Genomic DNA, 17,810 nt, shown 5'->3' with positions numbered 1-17,810 from the left:
GGCAGAGGGAGAGGGCGCTGCCGTTCCACCCGACGCCGTACACGTACGCATATCGTCCCACTGTGGTCTCTGGTAGGGCCAGATACTGGGAAGAGAACGAAGGGAGAAAACACTGGGTTTAAAGACATAAAAAATGACTGACCCTCCGAGCAGTACTTTTAAAATGTGGATTAAATGTTGGAGTTTTATCTCGATGTGTGATTGGATGAACCGGTAGAGAAGCTCTTGTGTTTCCCCCTCAGGGCTCACCTGCTCCACAGCGTAGAAGATGTGGTCGTAGACGTCGCTCTGCGTGTACACCGCGAAGGAATCGTCCGAGGACTCATCGTAGTCTTTGAGGAAGAGGTGCTTGAAGGTCATAGTGTTCTCCTCTTTGAAGGTCACCACTACCTGGTTACTGAGGCCGAACAGCACCAGCTGCAGCAGAGAGGAGGAGGAGAAGGGGAGGAGAGAGGGACAGGTTGTGGAATCAGACTGCAGGTGTTGTGTTTTATTACTCAGAATTTTCTCTGTGTGCTTTGGCACGTCATAAATCACTCACAGCTCACACCTGTCTGCGAACAATCCTGAGTCTGAAGTTTATGAACGTGGAGGTGAGAAAAAGTCTCTCACTCACACCCACTAATGACATAATTCACTAAAGCACTGATGCTTCACAAGACTCCTGAATGCTCTGGATTTGTTTGGACCAGAGAAGGTAGGTGGTTTTAAGGAGACCCCCTAAGTGTCCTTTTAGGACGCCCCTCGGTTTAACAGATATGAGAGCAGTTATCAGGTCAACAGGTGTTGCAGTGATGGAAGCGGGCAAGAGAAGTGGTTCAGATAGAAGTGATTGTACCCGACCTAAAAAGCCTCTGCATGTTTCTAATAAGCTCCACGAGCAGAAACGTGCTCAAACTAGGATCAATATTGGAGATGCTTTTGAAAAATGGAGAGAGGTTAGAACACAGAAAGGTTTACAGACCCATGCAGAGCTGGATAAACACTGAAGCTTCAGAGTCCACCACATGGTGACCTGAGTGAGCATCCACTCTAGAGAGGAGGGCGGGGGGGAGACAGCTCTCTATGATGTGTTGAAATTGGACTGCAGTACCCGTTTTAACCAATAGGTAAGACAGTATTGCCCCTTTAAGACTTGCTAAACAGGGTCAAAGTGCAAAGTGATCCCACTCTGTACCGTCTTGAGGCCTGAGCGGACCAACAGCTCCTGTGGTTATTACACTTACTATTGACAAGAACCTCATATAACCCGACATGCTGTAACGTAGCTGTAAATGTGTCGTACCTGAGCGGTGACAATAATGATCTTCAGCAGCTGCAGGATCAGCTTGTACGGCTTGCGACCTTTGGCGTGGTATTTGTCACAGGGGCTCATGAAGAAATACTTCAGCTTGCGGCGAATGTCCTCCTCGTCCCGCTCCATGCCGACCCAGTGGCCCGACATCGACGAGGAGAACTGATGGTTGCTGTGGATGCTGTGGTTGTTGCTCTGCTGGTGCTCTCCATGCTCTCCGCTGCCGTCTGTGGAGCCATATCGAGTCACTGAGTAGACGCGGCCTCCTCGTTCAGAAAGGGGAACGCAAACAGGAAGTACAATTATTTTATGAGTCAACTGATCGAAAACATGTAATCAGGTCACAGGGCGCTTTTTTTTTTTTTTTTTTTAAACAACTTCTTGTTTTAATGGTCAAACACACACAAAAACACTCCCCAACACTCTCACACACACACAAAAACAACAAGCCAACCGGCAGCTAAATCAGATAAAAAGGGCATGCCTGATGTTGCCATGGTGATGCTGTCAGATAAGTGCTGAGTCGGGGAATCACCTCCTGCAGTCATTCAACCAACGTTTCAAACATGACAGAAAATCATCCGACTGTTCGGTAGCCGCTTAACTCGCCGTGATCAACTTAAAACATTTACAACACATGACGAAACCTCTGATAAAAACTAGTGCACAGTAACTGTTGAATCTCGATTATCTTTTTTTCATTACTGTAGGAAACCAAAATGGTAATGGAAAATTAAACTGGATTCATAGTCCAGCCTTAGCCTCAGTGTATAAGGCTCGACGTGCTAAAGACGTGCTAAAGACGTGCTAAAGACGTGCCATCGAGCTGAGATTCTAAATAAGTTGCAGGCCTAAAAGATTTGAGATTGTGCAGTGGATGTCCGTTTTAAGTCTTCCTGTAAAGCAATGCCTTTCACTAGAGATGCACCAATTCCGATGTTTGTTTCATGACTTCCTTTATTGTAAGACTTCACTTCGGCTACCGACATCAACTCATGCCGCATTATTTGTAGATGAAATGCAGGATTTTAAACTTCCTTATCGGCTTCATTTTTCAAGAGTGCAGGTTGCTGATTGTGTTTGACAATGAAAACAGATCAGAGTTTGTTCAACAGGTGGCTTCATCTGCCCAATAAAAAAAACTCTTCTATGAATCAGTAGTTAGGTGTACTAGATGTTAGCAGTAAATTGATTTGGCACAATAAATAAACATCGGCTACTGACATTGGTTCATGCCACATTGTTTACCTTTCAACAGGTCAAATATCAGCCGATACAGACGCTGAACCGATGCATCCCTGCTTCTCACATTATTGATGATATATGCAATAAATAGTGATTTATTAATCACAGAGTTAGAAATTAATTAGGCTGTTCTTTATAATCACTTGACAGCACAAATAAATACTTTCTAAACTCATGACGTCACCATCAGCCTCAGTTGTACTTTGTGTTTCTGAACATGCAGAACATGGAAATGTTAATTCTCTGTACTTGCAGGAGCAGAATAAATGGAGTAATGTCACGAGGCTGTTCCTCTGAAGAATGATGAATCAAATGTTCATGGTAATTAAGCGATTAGGGCACATTAACCAGAACAAGAGTCTCCATTGTGCAGTCCAACTTTTGTGTCTGTAACATTGGGCTCAGAAGGAGAGCGTTAATCACATGAAACGAGCTGCTCTTCCAAAGTGCTGAGACTCAGTCTAGTCGTTCCTTCACAAACGTGACTCCACCTTTGACTCTTCGACACAGACGACTTCCAGCGACTTCATCCTGTCAGCAGTATGAGTCTGAGCCTGAGGAGTCCGTCTTCAGCTTCTACCCGATCTCTCTTTGTTTGCATTGTGTACATTTCATTTTCCTCTCTGTCCCCTCAGGCACTTTCTGAGCTCAACACTGCTGCACATGTGATTCAAACCTTTATACTCCAAAAACTACAAAGACTCATTATGGTAAGAAAGGGGATTCATGATTGGGAGTTAGTGTCGTTGCAATACCAGAATTTTAAAATAGTTAGAATCTGTTCATTTTGAAACCATCTCCAATATCACAGCAAGAAAAATCTAAGTCTAAGCCACCCAATATTTGTGTATTTTCTTGTTTTTCATTGGAAAATAACTGGATTTTCATTGGTGGCGTAAGAATGTGTATCAATGGATGAGTTACTTCTGATGGTCTCAGCATCAGTCTCTACCATCAGTGTGTGAATGTGTAGCTGTGACCTGCGGTTTAAAAGCGCTTTGAGTAGTCAGAAGACTAGAAAAGAAATATACAAGCTCAAGTCCAGTAGCCTTGGAATTCTATTTTGTTGCCATGGTATCAAACGAGGTTTGGACATTGTTTGATTTGAACTAGCAGCATATTGAAGTGGGCTGCATGGTGGTACAGAGGTTAGCGTTGTTTCCTCACAGCGAGGAGGTTCCTGGTTTGAATCCCCGTCTGACAGGAGCCTCTCTGTGTGGAGTCTGCATGTTCTCCCCGTGCATGTGTGGGTTCTCTCCAGCTTCCTCCCACAGTCCAAAGACATGCTCGTCAGGTTAACTGTTGACTCTAAATTGTCCGTAGGTGTGAATGTGAGTGTGGCTGGTCGTCTGTCTCTATATGTCAGCCCTGTGATTGACAGGTGAACAGTCCAGGGTGTAACCCCGCCTCTCACCCGATGACAGCTGAGATCGACTCCAGTTCCCCCCCCTGCGACCCCGAACGGGAATAGCGATAAAGATAATGGATGGATCATACTGAAGTTTAAAATTCTGGTATCATGACAACCCTCTATAGCACATTGCAGATTTCCCTCCTTCTATGCAGACCTATGATTTCCCCTCAACCAGTCAAAGTCAAAGGGTCACTCCATCTCTTCAAAGAGTCTTACGTATTCAATGACAACGCTGTGAGCAGTGAATAGCAAACATGCCACAGACAGAAGCTAACGAGCAGCAGATTCCTGAGACAGTTTGGTAACAGCTGACAAGCCTTAATGAGTGACTAAGGTGTGACCGGGTTTGACGAGAGAAAGCAGGTATGTATGAGATTAGACAGAGTGTGTCCAACAAGTATTTTGGAGCAGGAGAGAAGAACACCGCCAACTCTTACTTAACCGATAATCTTCATCAGAGTGTGATTAAAAAAAGGCTTACGCTAACGTTATGATCTCTAAACACAACTCAAAACAGTATCTCTCTGGATCTGGACTGGAGGAACCATGAGCCTGGTTCTGCTTGAGTTTCAGCACACGTGTTTGCTAACAGTGTCTCTCTAGAAAATGAAACAAAGAGTACGTTGTGTGATGTTGAATGTTGGAGGCAGACACATCGGGCTGTAGATGTTCTGCCTGATGTAAGTATAGAAGGTTATATTTTGTGGCTTTTAAAAGGAAGAATGTGCGACTTTTTGATCCAGTAGATGTCGCCCCTTGAACACCAGCATGAAACCAAAACAAACTGCTGTTTGGCCACGCCTCCTCCATACTGAAGGCTCCGCTCTCCTCCTGAAACACACCTCCAACCCCCCTCTACTCGCGTTCAGACGAAGGAGTCAAGCGCAAGCAGCAGCGGACAAAATTGTTCTTTACTCGAGCTGCAATCACCTGTGTCCTGCATTGTTGTGTTAGCATGCTAATGTTAGTGCTCTTTAGTTAGCTCGTAGCTTCACATTGAACATGAAGCGACACAGAATGAGCGTGATCTAAAGACACTTACTAACATCCAAATAATCAGTGAGTATGTTCTTCTTCTTCTCTCTAGTTCTGGACTAAAACAGCTTTTATACACAAGGGGAGGAGCCGGCAGTCCCGTCCATGTAAACACGGCTCTGACAACAACACAGCCAGCGGGACTCGAGCTTCTCCCTCATTGTAGACAGTCATGACTCAGAGACACATTTACACAGGACAGACTTTATGATTTATTTATGTGGAACAAGTCGCACATTCTTCCTTTAATGTTTTATAATTATGGATCTGATGTGTATGTAAGGCTGCTCGTTGTTTGTCAGAACTGGCTGCTGCCCGTGCTGGCCAGGACTTTTCTTGAAAAATAATTTTTAATCCCAACAAGTTTTTTCATCTGGGTTAAACTGAAAAAATCTAAAATTAACCTTGCCGGCCCGCACAGGCTAATTCTGATCTCGTAGGTAAATGTGTCAGATCAGAAAATTAAGAATTCTTAATTGGAAGAATCACATCCCCGTTGAATAGATCCAAATATGCGTACTCAGATGATCTGCTTTCTGTGGATGCATATGTGAATCTTTGTGCGCAGCCGTGAACACATCTGAGGATCTTTGTACACATTTACAAACAGTTTTGCACCTATCAGATCTCCACATTGGGCCCCACTCCTCTAAAAACCTATCACCTGACAAAGACTATCGCGCTGAAACACTGTTATTATAAACTTTTAGTGAGGCTGAGTTTGTGTGTTGGCTTGTCTTATTTGCTGGATGCACTGTTGCTGGTTTCAGAGTGACAAAATGAAACATCTTATTCTGAGAGCCACAAACTGAACCTGGTCGACAGTAATGAGAGACCAGCCACTTAGTAGCAAAACAACAGATCACAAAGTTGGCTTATCGGGCTTAACACATGTCACATGCTTTTAGCATGCTTGAACCGACTGCTTTGGAGGAACAAAGAAGAATGGGGTCACTCATTCTGTCCACTCCACTTCCTGTTTACATTCAGGAAATCACTTAAATAGTATTCATGGCAGTTACAGTTCTTCAAAAAGAGAAGAGAGGACGTTATCACTGCATGCTCTTCAACATGATGCAGGCATGAGACAACGAAAAGTCAGAACTGGAATGTGCACAGAAAACAAAGAACTGCTGAGTCAGGACGAAGCCAAGCTCATGAGACCCAATAAATCAAAGCTTTGCAAAGCTGTCGGCTGGAAATGAGAAGTGAAAGAGGACACAAACACTTCATCGTCTGAGTGGCATTAGTCAGCACTAACTATATATGTTACATGCAGCCCTCTTCTCTCTCTCTCTCTCTCTCTCTCTCTCTCTCTCTCTCTCTCCTCACTCTACCTGCTGCTTACCTACAATTCTTCAGTTCATTTAGCAGACGCTTCCAAAGTGATGTGCATCAGAGAGTAAGTACAACACAAGCAAGGATCCAGAGAAAAGGACACAATGTCACTAAGTGCAAATGAACAGCTTTAAGTCTGATCGGACACACGGGTGCTGACAGGAAGTGACCAGAGGCAGAGCTCAACATCGACAGCCATTCTTGAGAGTTCTAATCACCATCAAAAACATCCTAAATTGGGGCGCTGGTGGTGCAGTGGTTAGTGCGCATGCCCCATGCATGGAGGCTGTCGTCTCAAGCGGGCGGCCCGGGTTCACGTCCCACCTGTGGCATCTTTCCTGCATGTCATTCCCCTCTCTCTCTCTCTCTCCCTGATTTCCGACTCTATCCACTGTCCTATCTCTCCATTAAAGGCACAAAAAGCCCAAAAATAAATCTTTAAAAAACATCCTAAATTATATCATCATCAAGGTGATAATTAAGGTCGTAGGTGTTCATAAACAGCTGGGTCTTTAGCTTTTAAAGCTCTTAAAGGTGCAAAGCGACTCTGCAGATCGATTGGAGGTTCGTAGTTTGTTCTACCACTGGGGGGCGACAGAGGAGAAGAGTCAGAAAAACTTGGGGCCCTGTTGAGAAGGTTGGATCAGGTTGGAGGGAGTGTAGACCTGGATGAGAGAGTTTAGGTAAAGAGTAGCCGTCTTTGTTGCTGTTAAGTAAACGAGCAGCAGGGTTTTAAATTTGATGCGAGCAGTACCTGAGCACACCTGAGGTCAGCTGGGCACTGGGCAACAATGTGGTGAGATATGCAGTATGCAGGAGCTTGACTGCATCTTTTGTTTGTAAAAAACACACTATCACTTGAAAAGAAAAAATCCTGCACACTATTCTTGCCAAGTATCACCAATTTATTAGAAAAATCCCAACGTTTCAGCCCCTCTAAAACTTTTTCAAGTGTGAGAACAGAGATGACCTTACTTACTTAAACAGGCCATGTGGAGCTCCCTCTGAAGTCATCAGAGGGTTTAAACAACGGTTTGTTTGAGAGCCTGAAGTTTACTCGGCTTGCCGATAATATCTGACGATATTAGCATATCCAATGACTATCTGTATCGGCCAATTTCATCCCAGATATGCAACATTACTAGATTTATTTACCAGATGAATAGCATTTCATTTGAGTATCTTTGTACTACACTAGCAGAGTGTTAAGCTGTGACGCACGTACATGCACAGTTACATTCCAGTCGAGTGACAATCTTGTCTACGTTGTCTCGAGACCTTACTCATTGTTGTTACAAAAGAAAAATGGGATAGGGGGAGATGGGATACGATGCAGGAAGGATTTCTCCTTTGTATTCCTGTTGTCCACACTTCTTGCTGCTGAGGTGGAGGTCGGATGCATGAATGAGGACGGTGGTGGTTGAGGGACGACAGAGTTTGATGGTGGAGGCTGGGCATCAGGGATGTCGGGTGGTAGTAGTGCCAGATCACTTCGCTGAAGGTTGGAGGAGCTCCGTCTGCTCATCTGCTGCCGGCCTGGGTCATGACCTCCTGGGCTTCTAACAGTCTGACGCCAGTACTGTAAATCTTTTCCTCAAGTGTTTGATAACTGGATTTGAGGGATCAACACAATAAATGTGTCTAAATATCTAAACCATTCAATCTCTACAGATCGAACATAGATCTGAGAAAGATATCGGCCGATATATCGGTTTCTGATTTTTTTCTCCTCAATATCGTTATCAGTATTGGCCCAAAAAATACCATATCGGTCGGGCCTTACTGTGCACACCACATACTCCAAAAAAAACTGTGGTTCAAGCCTTGTGGGAAAATAAAAAAGACAGTTTGGGCCTTTAATATCAAAACATTGCCAGCCCAGCTTAGAGCTTTGAGCACCTTTAAAACTGTTATGTAATAGTTTTAATTGGTTTGAACCTTAAGCTGGTAACACCATTCAATAATAGAGTTTTGAAAGATTTGTTTTGTTTTGAGCTCAGTACCTGACTCACCTTGTGAAATCAGCTGTAACCTGAGTGTCTATGATAACCACATGTGCTTCCCTGCAGTAAACTGAAACCCATATTCAGAGGGCTCAGTTCCTAAAACTATCAAACAGCTGTTGTTAACCACAGAAACCAACGAAATACCTTGACGGAAACAGCGTTTGAATGAACTTTGCTACAAGCGAGGAAGGCGAGGTCGTCCTAGCCTTGACAGGGGTTGCGTGCCACGGTGACAGGAATGAAAAACAGCCAAACACTTCACATTTCATTCAGACAATGGGGCAGGAGACGGAGCGCAGGCAATATCTCTGATCAGAGGAGTGTGTCGATCGTCACAGCGGATAGCTATCGGACAAAAACAAAAGTGGGCGCAGGTCGTCGGCCATGCCGCCAGATTTGACACAAGCCGAGTAAATCCGTTAAAATATCTGGCTCTTCTGGTTCAGTGACGCCCGTGAAGTGCTGAGTAACGCACCTTTAGAGTAACAAGTCTGTCAATCAAAATCCTAACTGTAACTGGAAATCTGTCAACAACTCGGTATCAAGGCTGAGATCTGGTCTGTCAGAGAGCGATAGAGAGAGGCCACCCACAGGTGAGGAGTCCAAAACCACAACCTGCACACAAGTTAAAGAAACTTCCTGAACACAAAGTGAGATAACCTGATAATGTTCGGGGTTATTTGAGGTGAGGAGGTGATATCTTCTTTCTACCATGAGCTGAAGTCAACTTATCCTTGCTTGGTTACTTACATCAGTAATCGTTGAGGTCAGTGAATATAATTGGGCATTTGCTGTCCTACTTTCAGGATATGCATCCTGCTGATGTCAGAAAAGGTAAGGAGGTAAATCACTCAAACTTTTCAAATGTTCTCACTAGTGAAAAGTCCAAGTTAAAGGAGATCTATTATGCTGATCCATTTTTAAAGGTCACATATTCTGCAAAATCCACTTCACCATGTTTCTCTAACTCTAACATGTATCTCTAGTCTTTCTACAACCCCCCAATGATGAGAAAAGTCCATCCTCTCCGTCTTTTCCCTGCTCCACTTTTCAGAAAATGTGTCCTCAAACAGGCCATTTTGGAGATTTTCCCTTCATGACATCACAAAGGGCAGTAACGTCTTTGTTTTAGCTACACATCTCTCAACGCTACTCACCAGGTCCCAGACGGGAATAACTCATGGTGAAAGTGAGTTTAATAGATCTCCAAGCATGACTGACATTCAGACTGAATTAACTTTCACCCTTAAATATTAAACCCCCTCACAATACAGAGGAGCATTATTTGTATCGAAGCCTTACTTCCCCGAGGACCTTTCCAAATTCTGAAGACTCAATCATGCATGAGAGAGCAGCTTATGACATGGAGGATTTATCACAATACATGAAAGAGTCTGCATGTGCTTTAGTTAGTAGACAGGCTCCTTAAGATCATGAAAAAAGCCCCACAGCGTCTTTAACAAGAGGCACAATGTGGAATTATGAAGCCAGAGGCAGTGCTGATGTTAGGTCAGACGTCCAATTTGAAGTTTCAGTTAGTCTACATTACATGTCGAGAAGGCAACTCGCTTAGACAAAGACAACATCGAACATGTTTCTATGATAAGACAACAGATCGTTATTTCTGAAAACGTCAGAAATAACTGAAAAATACTCAAAGTCATGACGGTTAATGTTCTTTTTTGTTCCACCAACAGAACAAAATGCAACCATCTCATTTCATACTGCTTTAAAAATTCCATCAAAGCAACCGATTCACATTTACGAAGTGGAAATATAAGTCATTTGTTGGACAAATCATGAGCGTCGTCAGCCATCAGTTTCTGCAGGGCGACCCAGAGGCTCATCGCCGCTGGTGTCCTCCATGATGGAAATCTAACGATAGGCTGAGAGCTGGAGCTGAGGCGGGTCTTAAGCCTGCTGACAACTGAAAACTGTCTTTTTGAATGGGTGTGTATGTGACTTCCGGTGCTTTTGGAGCCAGCCTCTAGTGGACACTTGACGAACTGCAGGGGTTTTGCACTTCCACATTGGCTTCATTTTTCAACACAGGAGGTTGCCGCTTGGTCATGATACAAGAAGGCAAACAAGATCATCAACAACAAGATTGACTATTCCTATAGTATGTTTATTCCCTAAAACACTGCTGCAGGGTGCTGTAGGTGCCAGTTAAGCCGCTTTTTACGAAGCCTTTAACCACATTTTCTGCAGCAAATTATCAACACTAATTGATTTAGTGAACAGTTAAAGAAAGCAGGATGAGATCTGTTACCTACGCAGGTACTGGACAAAATCGTGGCCTTGACCACAGGGGGCGCCACAATTGACAGAAACTGCAATTTCTTCAAAGGAACTTTAATATGATTGGTTGATAATTAGAAACAGCGGCAGCGGGGGAATTGTTCTCCGGAGGTAGCAATGTCTCATAGTTGGATTGGGGTGTTTATCTTAGCTCATTAGCTTGATGCTAACACATAATGGTAATTGCCTTTGACAGGCTAACATATTTAGCATTGCAGTTGTGGTACTTTTAAGAAACAATCTTTTTTTAAGCCTCTCTACGATCTGTCACGTTACAGTTGTGTCACGGGTCACTCAGTGAGCTAAAGGTCAGGAGTGACGGCTGTGCGTATGTTGTTATAGCAACGGTGCTGTGAACATATAAGAAGGCGTCAGTTCACCAATCACATTAGAGCAGTGGTTCTCATGATCTAGCCTCAGGACCCACCTCCTATAGACCATATTATCACGGCCGCCATGTTTCTCAGGGTGGGCGACCTGTCGTTGTTGTAACTACTGTTATGTTTCAACATTATGTTTTTGCAATATGCGTCAAATGAAAGTGGGAGTATTCGTGGCGCCCCTTGAATACCTTTCAGTATAACACCTGTAGTTTTAGTGTGACTGAGTTGATTGGTGACCTTCAGACGAATGTGTCCGCTGTTGTCATGGTTACAACAGATGTTGAAGACAGAGGGTGTCCTAATGAATGTCTCTTTGTTTAGGTCTTCATTATGATGTCAACAATTACATTTTAAGATATGTCTTCAATTAAAAACGTAACTCTGTCTGTTCTTTAACATCTGTTGTAACTATGACAACCACAGAAGCTCATAGTCTCCAGTTAACACGGTCACTCTTTACACCCTAACACCTGCAAAACAGAAGTTTCTTAAAGTCACGACTTGTTGTGAAGTAAAGAGTGTGAAGTCCCACTTAGTCATTGAGGAGAAAACATGGTGTCCTAACAGATAACATGACGTCGACAGAGCCGCTAGGGGAAACACACTAATAGATAATAATTACTGTAATCACGGCTAAACAGACAAACAGAGGTGACCGTGGTGTCTGAATGTCTCCACAACAACAACAGCTCTAAAACAAAACCTCAACTCCAGAGAGGACAAATTAAAGCGTTTCTACAAAGCAAATCAATCTCTTAGCTTCAAAAACCCCAAATTCCTCTCCTGCAGCAGCTGAGTTAATGTTGAAATTTAAAGTAAAGTGTAGATTTTTACCTGTGGAGTCTTGTTCTTCCGTCTCCGCCATTAAGTTACCCGCTTAAAAAAGACAAATAGCTAAATCTTGTAGCTAAACCCTCGCAAAATAAATCTGTTTTTATTGTACTTTAATGTCTGTTAAAGAGTCTCACAGCACACAGCTGTGCAACACCAGCCGGGCTCAAGCTGCTCTGCTGCTGTTTGCTTCTGCCCCTCTTCTTCCGGTCCTTCAGGTCATGTGACCGACAACACGTAAGTACGTCACTCACAGGCTCACCGCCAGGCTGCCAGGCAGCCGAGCACAGGACGCTCATCTGAGGCGGATTTTCTCAGTGTATCCCGTGCAACTTGGCATGACTGAACAGGTGACAACTTATATTTCTGCAAAAAAAAAAATACAAACCCTGCAAACGTCACGTCACGCCTTGTGTGGCCTGACTGAAGCCCGAGCCAGCATGTTTGCTTATTTTCCTGATGACATTCACAATTATCTGCACACATTAAAAAAGGTGAAATTCTCTTCTCTCGGCCTAAAGCGGTGTATGGAGCCCAGGAGGTGAAATGGAAATAAAAAAAATTCAAACACATGCTTTCTATTCAGCACAACAATTTTATTAATTGCACGTATGTTTTAATAAGATAACACGCGCACATGTACGGTTTTTTAATTTGTGTTTTATTCTTATAACGTGCACCCATTTATTAAAGTGCACCTGCCTTTTAGGAAATTTAACCTTTGCCCCTGCGTTTTACTAAATTGAATGCACAATATAGTTGTGCATTTCCATTAGCGTTTTAGTGACTTGAATGCGCGATTTAGTAACTTGCACCTGCGCTTTAGTGACTTGCACCTGCGCTTTAGTGACTTGCACCTGCGTTTTAGTGACTTGCACCTGCGTTTTAGTGACTTGCACCTGCGCTTTAGTGACTTGCACCTGCGTTTTAGTGACTTGCACCTGCTCTTTAGTGACTTGCACCTGCGCTTTAGAGTCTTGCACCTGCGTTTTATTAACTTGCACAGTTGCACCGGCGTTTTAGTGACTTGCACCTGCGCTTTAGTGTCTTGCACCTGCTCTTTAGTGACTTGCACCTGCGCTTTAGTGACTTGCAACAGCGCTTAAGTGACTTGCACCTGCGTTTTATTAACTTGCACAGTTGCACCGGCGTTTTAGTGACTTGCACAGTTGCACCTGCGTTTTAGTGACTTGCACAGTTGCACCTGCGTTTTAGTGACTTGCACAGTTGCACCTGCGTTTTAGTGACTTGCACAGTTGCACCTGCGTTTTAGTGACTTGCACCTGCGCTTAAGTGACTTGCACCTGCGTTTTATTAACTTGCACAGTTGCACCTGCGTTTTAGTGACTTGCACAGTTGCACCTGCGTTTTAGTGACTTGCACAGTTGCACCTGCGTTTTAGTGACTTGCACAGTTGCACCTGCGTTTTAGTGACTTGCACAGTTGCACCTGCGTTTTAGTGACTTGCAACAGCGCTTAAGTGACTTGCACCTGCGTTTTATTAACTTGCACAGTTGCACCTGCGTTTTAGTGACTTGCACAGTTGCACCTGCGTTTTATTAACTTGCACAGTTGCACCTGCGTTTTAGTGACTTGCATAGTTGCACCTGCATTTTATTAACTTGCACAGTTGCACCTGTGTTTTAGTAACTTACACAGTTGCACCTGCGTTTTAGTAACTTGCACAGTTGCACCTGTGTTTTGGTAACCACCTTATCTTTGGAAAACCGGCTCAGGGCTAACTCTGATGAAGAGTAAACAATCGTTTTCGAGTGTAATCTACAGTAGTTCAGGTTGCATTAAGCTTTTACTGTGCTTCATATATCTTAACATGACATTGGTAGAGGATTGCCATAAGGTAGGTGACCCCACCCTCCATCAGAAATATGACACCTGATGTCCACTGATGTAATCCTAAAGACAAGGAACCCCTGCACTAAAGGACTCATGATTACAACAAACATAACATTCGCACTCCCAGACTTTAAGGGGAAAAAAAATCTCCTTGTATATTTATTTACATTCCAGAGTAAAATACAGACAAGACTTTTTTTGCATGAACACGGATGCCAACCATTTTTTTTTTAAATTGCGAGCTGAAACCCGTGACCCAGGTTAGGCTGCCCTATCTTTGGGAAATGTGGTGTGGTGATCCTGCCATACCAAAATGTGAGAGGGACACAGATATTACCCCCATCACACCCGTCAAAACACATGTAGTAAAGTAGCTGTGAACCTTTGCAGACTGTAAGTCTTTGAGTGTTTGTCTGACACCTTATGAACCAAAAAAAACAAACTAATAAGAAAAGGAAAAATAACGTAAACTGCGTTCACAACAGTCTGCAGTGGTAAGACATTCAGCTGTTAACTAACATCACTCATATGTCCAACACACACACACAGACAGACAGACAGACAGACAGACAGACAGACAGACACACACAATCTGTCATCTCGTCTCTCCCCTATTTTCCCTCTAGTGCTTTGTCTCTGGCGATCACCGCCTCGTCGAACTTGATCATAAGAGTGGTGCCCTTGTGCCAGTGCACGGTGACCTTGGCGGGGAAGCCGCTGTGCGTGAGGATGGCCTCCACGATCCCTCCGATGAAGGCGGCACAGTTCAAGCTGCTGTTGTCCTTAGGAACAGAGATGTACGTGTTGACGAGGGGCTCCTTCTCGATGATGTAGTAGGTCTTGTCGTCGTCGTTGGCCTGCTCCAGCTTGTCCGCCTCCTTGCCGAACAGAGATCTCCACACGGATACCTGCCGAGTAAAAAAAAAAATTACTCTGGAGGAAATAATGTCTCTATTATAACCCTTTTCACACAAACGGAAATCACCTGAAAAACTCCAGAGATTTGGCTACCCGGAGGTTCTTTAGGCTGTGTGTGAACGCAAACAGCCGCATTTTTCGCGCTGACTTTACCCGGAGTTTATCCGGCCAGACCCCTAGTGTTTTATCCGCAGAAAATCCGGGTGAGCTGATGTCTGAACGCAGCCGCGTATACTCCGGAGATTTCAACTCGAGCCAATGGAAAGAGAATGACGTTTATATAGTGACTGTTTAAAGTGTCTGGATGCGACCACTACGATCTCCGTGCTCTAATTAAACGTCTGCATTCTGTTTTCTGTTGGTCAGTATGTTGTTCTCCTCTCTTTTCTGGATGTTGTCATTCCATTGGATTACACATAGCATTGATATAAAGACAAATATTCTCATTATAACGTCGTGTAGCGGACTCTGTTGCTTCGGCCGCTACTTCTGAGTATTTTTTTTTTATGTCACGTCTTACCTCGGGAAATCCTCCCCCCCTGACAGGGACAGCCCCCCGCTGTGAGGAGCATATGTGAACGACTAGGTCGGGAGAATCTCCAGAGAAGTCCTCCTGTAAATATCTAGATAGTATCCGGATTGCATGTGTGAAAACGGCTTATTAGTGCTTTCACACAACTACAGAAAACTCCTGAAAAAGCTCCTGATATTTGCCGGACGAGCTGCATGTGTGAACGCAAACAGACATTTTTTTTCGTTTGGCCTTCACCTGGTGTTTCTCGTACCAGCTCCCTCGTATTTTTAACGAATGACGATTATATATATATCTTTGTAACATAACAATGAGTAAGATCTTTTACCTGCTTTATGTAACATAACAATAAGTAAGGTTTTTTACCTGCTTTTTGTAACATAACAATAAGTAAGGTCTTTTACCTGCTTTTTGTAACATAACAATAAGTAAGATCTTTTACCTGCTTTTTGTAACATAACAATAAGTAAGATCTTTTACCTGCTTTTTGTAACATAACAACGAGTAAGATCTTTTACCTGCTTTTTGTAACATAACAACGAGTAAGATCTTTTACCTGCTTTTTGTAACATAACAACGAGTAAGATCTTTTACCTGCTCTTTGTAACATAACAATGAGTAAGGTCTTTTACCTGCTCTTTGTAAAGTGTCTGGAGATAACACTTGTTATGAGTTGATGCTACACAAATACAAATTGAATTGATTGATTGATGATTAATGAAAGTGTGATTTTCCTCCTTTTATTCTTCCATTCACTCCTTCAGCTGTCTCTCACACTCACACACACTAAGTCTGCATACCTTGACAAACAGCAGTATGTTCAGTACTTTGGTCTCCCTCTTGCCGTTCTTCTCTCTCAGCACCAGGACGTCCAGCAGGCTGCCCCCGACCCTCTGCCCCATGTCGGACAGCCGAGCCTGCAGCTCGGTGACGGAGTAGACCCGGCTCTGGCAGTACTGCACCACCTCCGAGAACAGCAGGGCGAAGGCGCACACACTCACCTCGGTCTTCGGTCGGCTCAGAGGCCGCTCCAGTAACGCGGACTTGCCTTTGGTGAAGCGAGCCTCCATTATTATTATTATTATTATTACTGAGTGAGCAGCTGATCGGCTACTGCTAACAATGCTAACCGCTCAAAGGCTGTTTTTATTAGCTTTAAAGCTAATTGACGAGATCACCTCTTAAGCCTATGACATGAATATTTCAGTGTCAGTTCAGTTTAACAAAAAAACAAAACACAGAGCTCACTGCGCTTCCCCCTACACCTGCTGTAGTTGTTTCGTTTACTTCCTGTTCTGATTACGTCACATGCAACGTGACTCTTCTTCGTCTAATGGATTTACGGCAGGCAGTACAATGTAGAGTGTAATGCTGCCCTCCACAGTCTAGGAGTGTGTACTTCAGTCATATTTTATGATACAGGCAAGTGGCATCTAAGAATCTAAAAACTGCGCCCCCAACAGATTAAAAGTTTGTACCACAGAAAATATTAAAGTACTTAAAGGAGAAAGATGAGTCAGATACTTCCTGAATAACTGACTTCTTTCCTATATTTAACAAAAACAAAGACAACATGACTGTTTCCTGTCATCAGGGTGTTTACTGATGACCTTTAAACAACCACACAGACCACAATGTCCTAACCATCATCCTTTCTCCAAGATTTTAGCCGAGGCCTCTGTAATGATAAGTGTATGTGTTTACAGTGAATATGGTTGACCAGTAGGTGGCAGTATAACATGAGTTACCACATGTAAACATAGAGAGTAAGAGAGTGTGGCGGAGATGAGACAGTAAAAATAAAGTAGCTAGTCCAGCAAGCTTGAAGACCCAAACACTGTGTTTTTATTAATACAAATAAGAACATTACAGTCTCTTCCTTTTTATTGATGGTTGCAGAGAGAAAAAATGTCTGCCCTTTTGCTCTTCATCCCACTCAGCCACCGACACTCTAGCTTTTCCTTACAAATACTACTAATAATAAATTCACCACCGAGATTTCATTCCCCTCGATCCCTGAATGACCCCCAACCAAACTCCATCTCTTCTCTCGTTTTATATTTCTGACCACACGATGTAGTCGGCTTTACTAGAGCCCAACCGATAAATCAACCTGCCGATAATATCAGCCGATATCAGCTCATCACGATCAACTATCGGTATCGGCTAGTTTTATCTCAGATATGTGCCGATATTATTAGGTTTAGTTCATTGTTGTTCTGTATACTTTATTTTTTATAGTTATCAATTTCTATATAAATATTTTTGTTTCAGTTTGTTGTTATTCTGGCTCATAAAAGCTTTTGTTAAAAATAAAAAATCTTGTCCATCCAGCTGTCCATTTTCTTCCGCTTATCCAAGGTCGTTTTTTAAAAGTGAAATGAGACATTCCAAGACGCAGCAGTGTCCTTCTTTTACATCACTGGGACTACGGGGAGACACTGAGGACAAATATCTACGGAGAGCCTGAAGGGACAAAACAGCCTGAGATTAATTGTGACAAAAAAAACTAATTAATTAAACTAATAATGTCAGACCTTCATTTATCGTGATTAACTAATGCTGACTACCTGAATGTTACCCAGCTCCATGGTCTGCAGCCAGTGACGATTCTAGAGTCTGATGTGGCCCTAGGCAAAAATCTATTGGGGGGGGGAGG

General features: G+C 43.3%; 2 protein-coding genes across 2 annotated transcripts in view; both read right to left on the bottom strand.

Annotated features, from left to right (window-relative positions):
• The window catches only part of mcoln1a (mucolipin TRP cation channel 1a), a gene marked incomplete in the record, with an annotated part of 19,490 nt that extends 7,431 nt beyond the window's left edge, over positions 1 to 12,059 (bottom strand). The window contains 4 exon segments of the mRNA XM_065959735.1: positions 1 to 85; positions 250 to 417; positions 1,286 to 1,557; positions 11,851 to 12,059. The exon segment at positions 1 to 85 is cut by the window's left edge and continues 72 nt beyond it. Of these exon segments, the coding sequence (XP_065815807.1) occupies positions 1 to 85; positions 250 to 417; positions 1,286 to 1,557; positions 11,851 to 11,881 (556 nt within the window).
• A 1,771-nt stretch (positions 12,060 to 13,830) lies between these two features.
• Positions 13,831 to 16,462, bottom strand: trappc5 (trafficking protein particle complex subunit 5). The gene is made up of 2 exons (XM_020661294.3): positions 15,952 to 16,462; positions 13,831 to 14,609 (listed from the first exon to the last, which is right to left on the bottom strand). The coding sequence occupies exons 1-2, from the start codon at positions 16,219 to 16,221 to the stop codon at positions 14,313 to 14,315; spliced, it is 567 nt and encodes a 188-aa protein (XP_020516950.1). The 5' UTR covers positions 16,222 to 16,462; the 3' UTR covers positions 13,831 to 14,312.
• Positions 16,463 to 17,810: the final 1,348 nt, after the last annotated feature.

The sequence above is a fragment of the Labrus bergylta genome, chromosome 1, assembly GCF_963930695.1.
Source record: "Labrus bergylta chromosome 1, fLabBer1.1, whole genome shotgun sequence".
NCBI lineage: Eukaryota > Metazoa > Chordata > Actinopteri > Labriformes > Labridae > Labrus > Labrus bergylta.
This window is presented reverse-complemented; position numbering and strand designations above follow the sequence as displayed.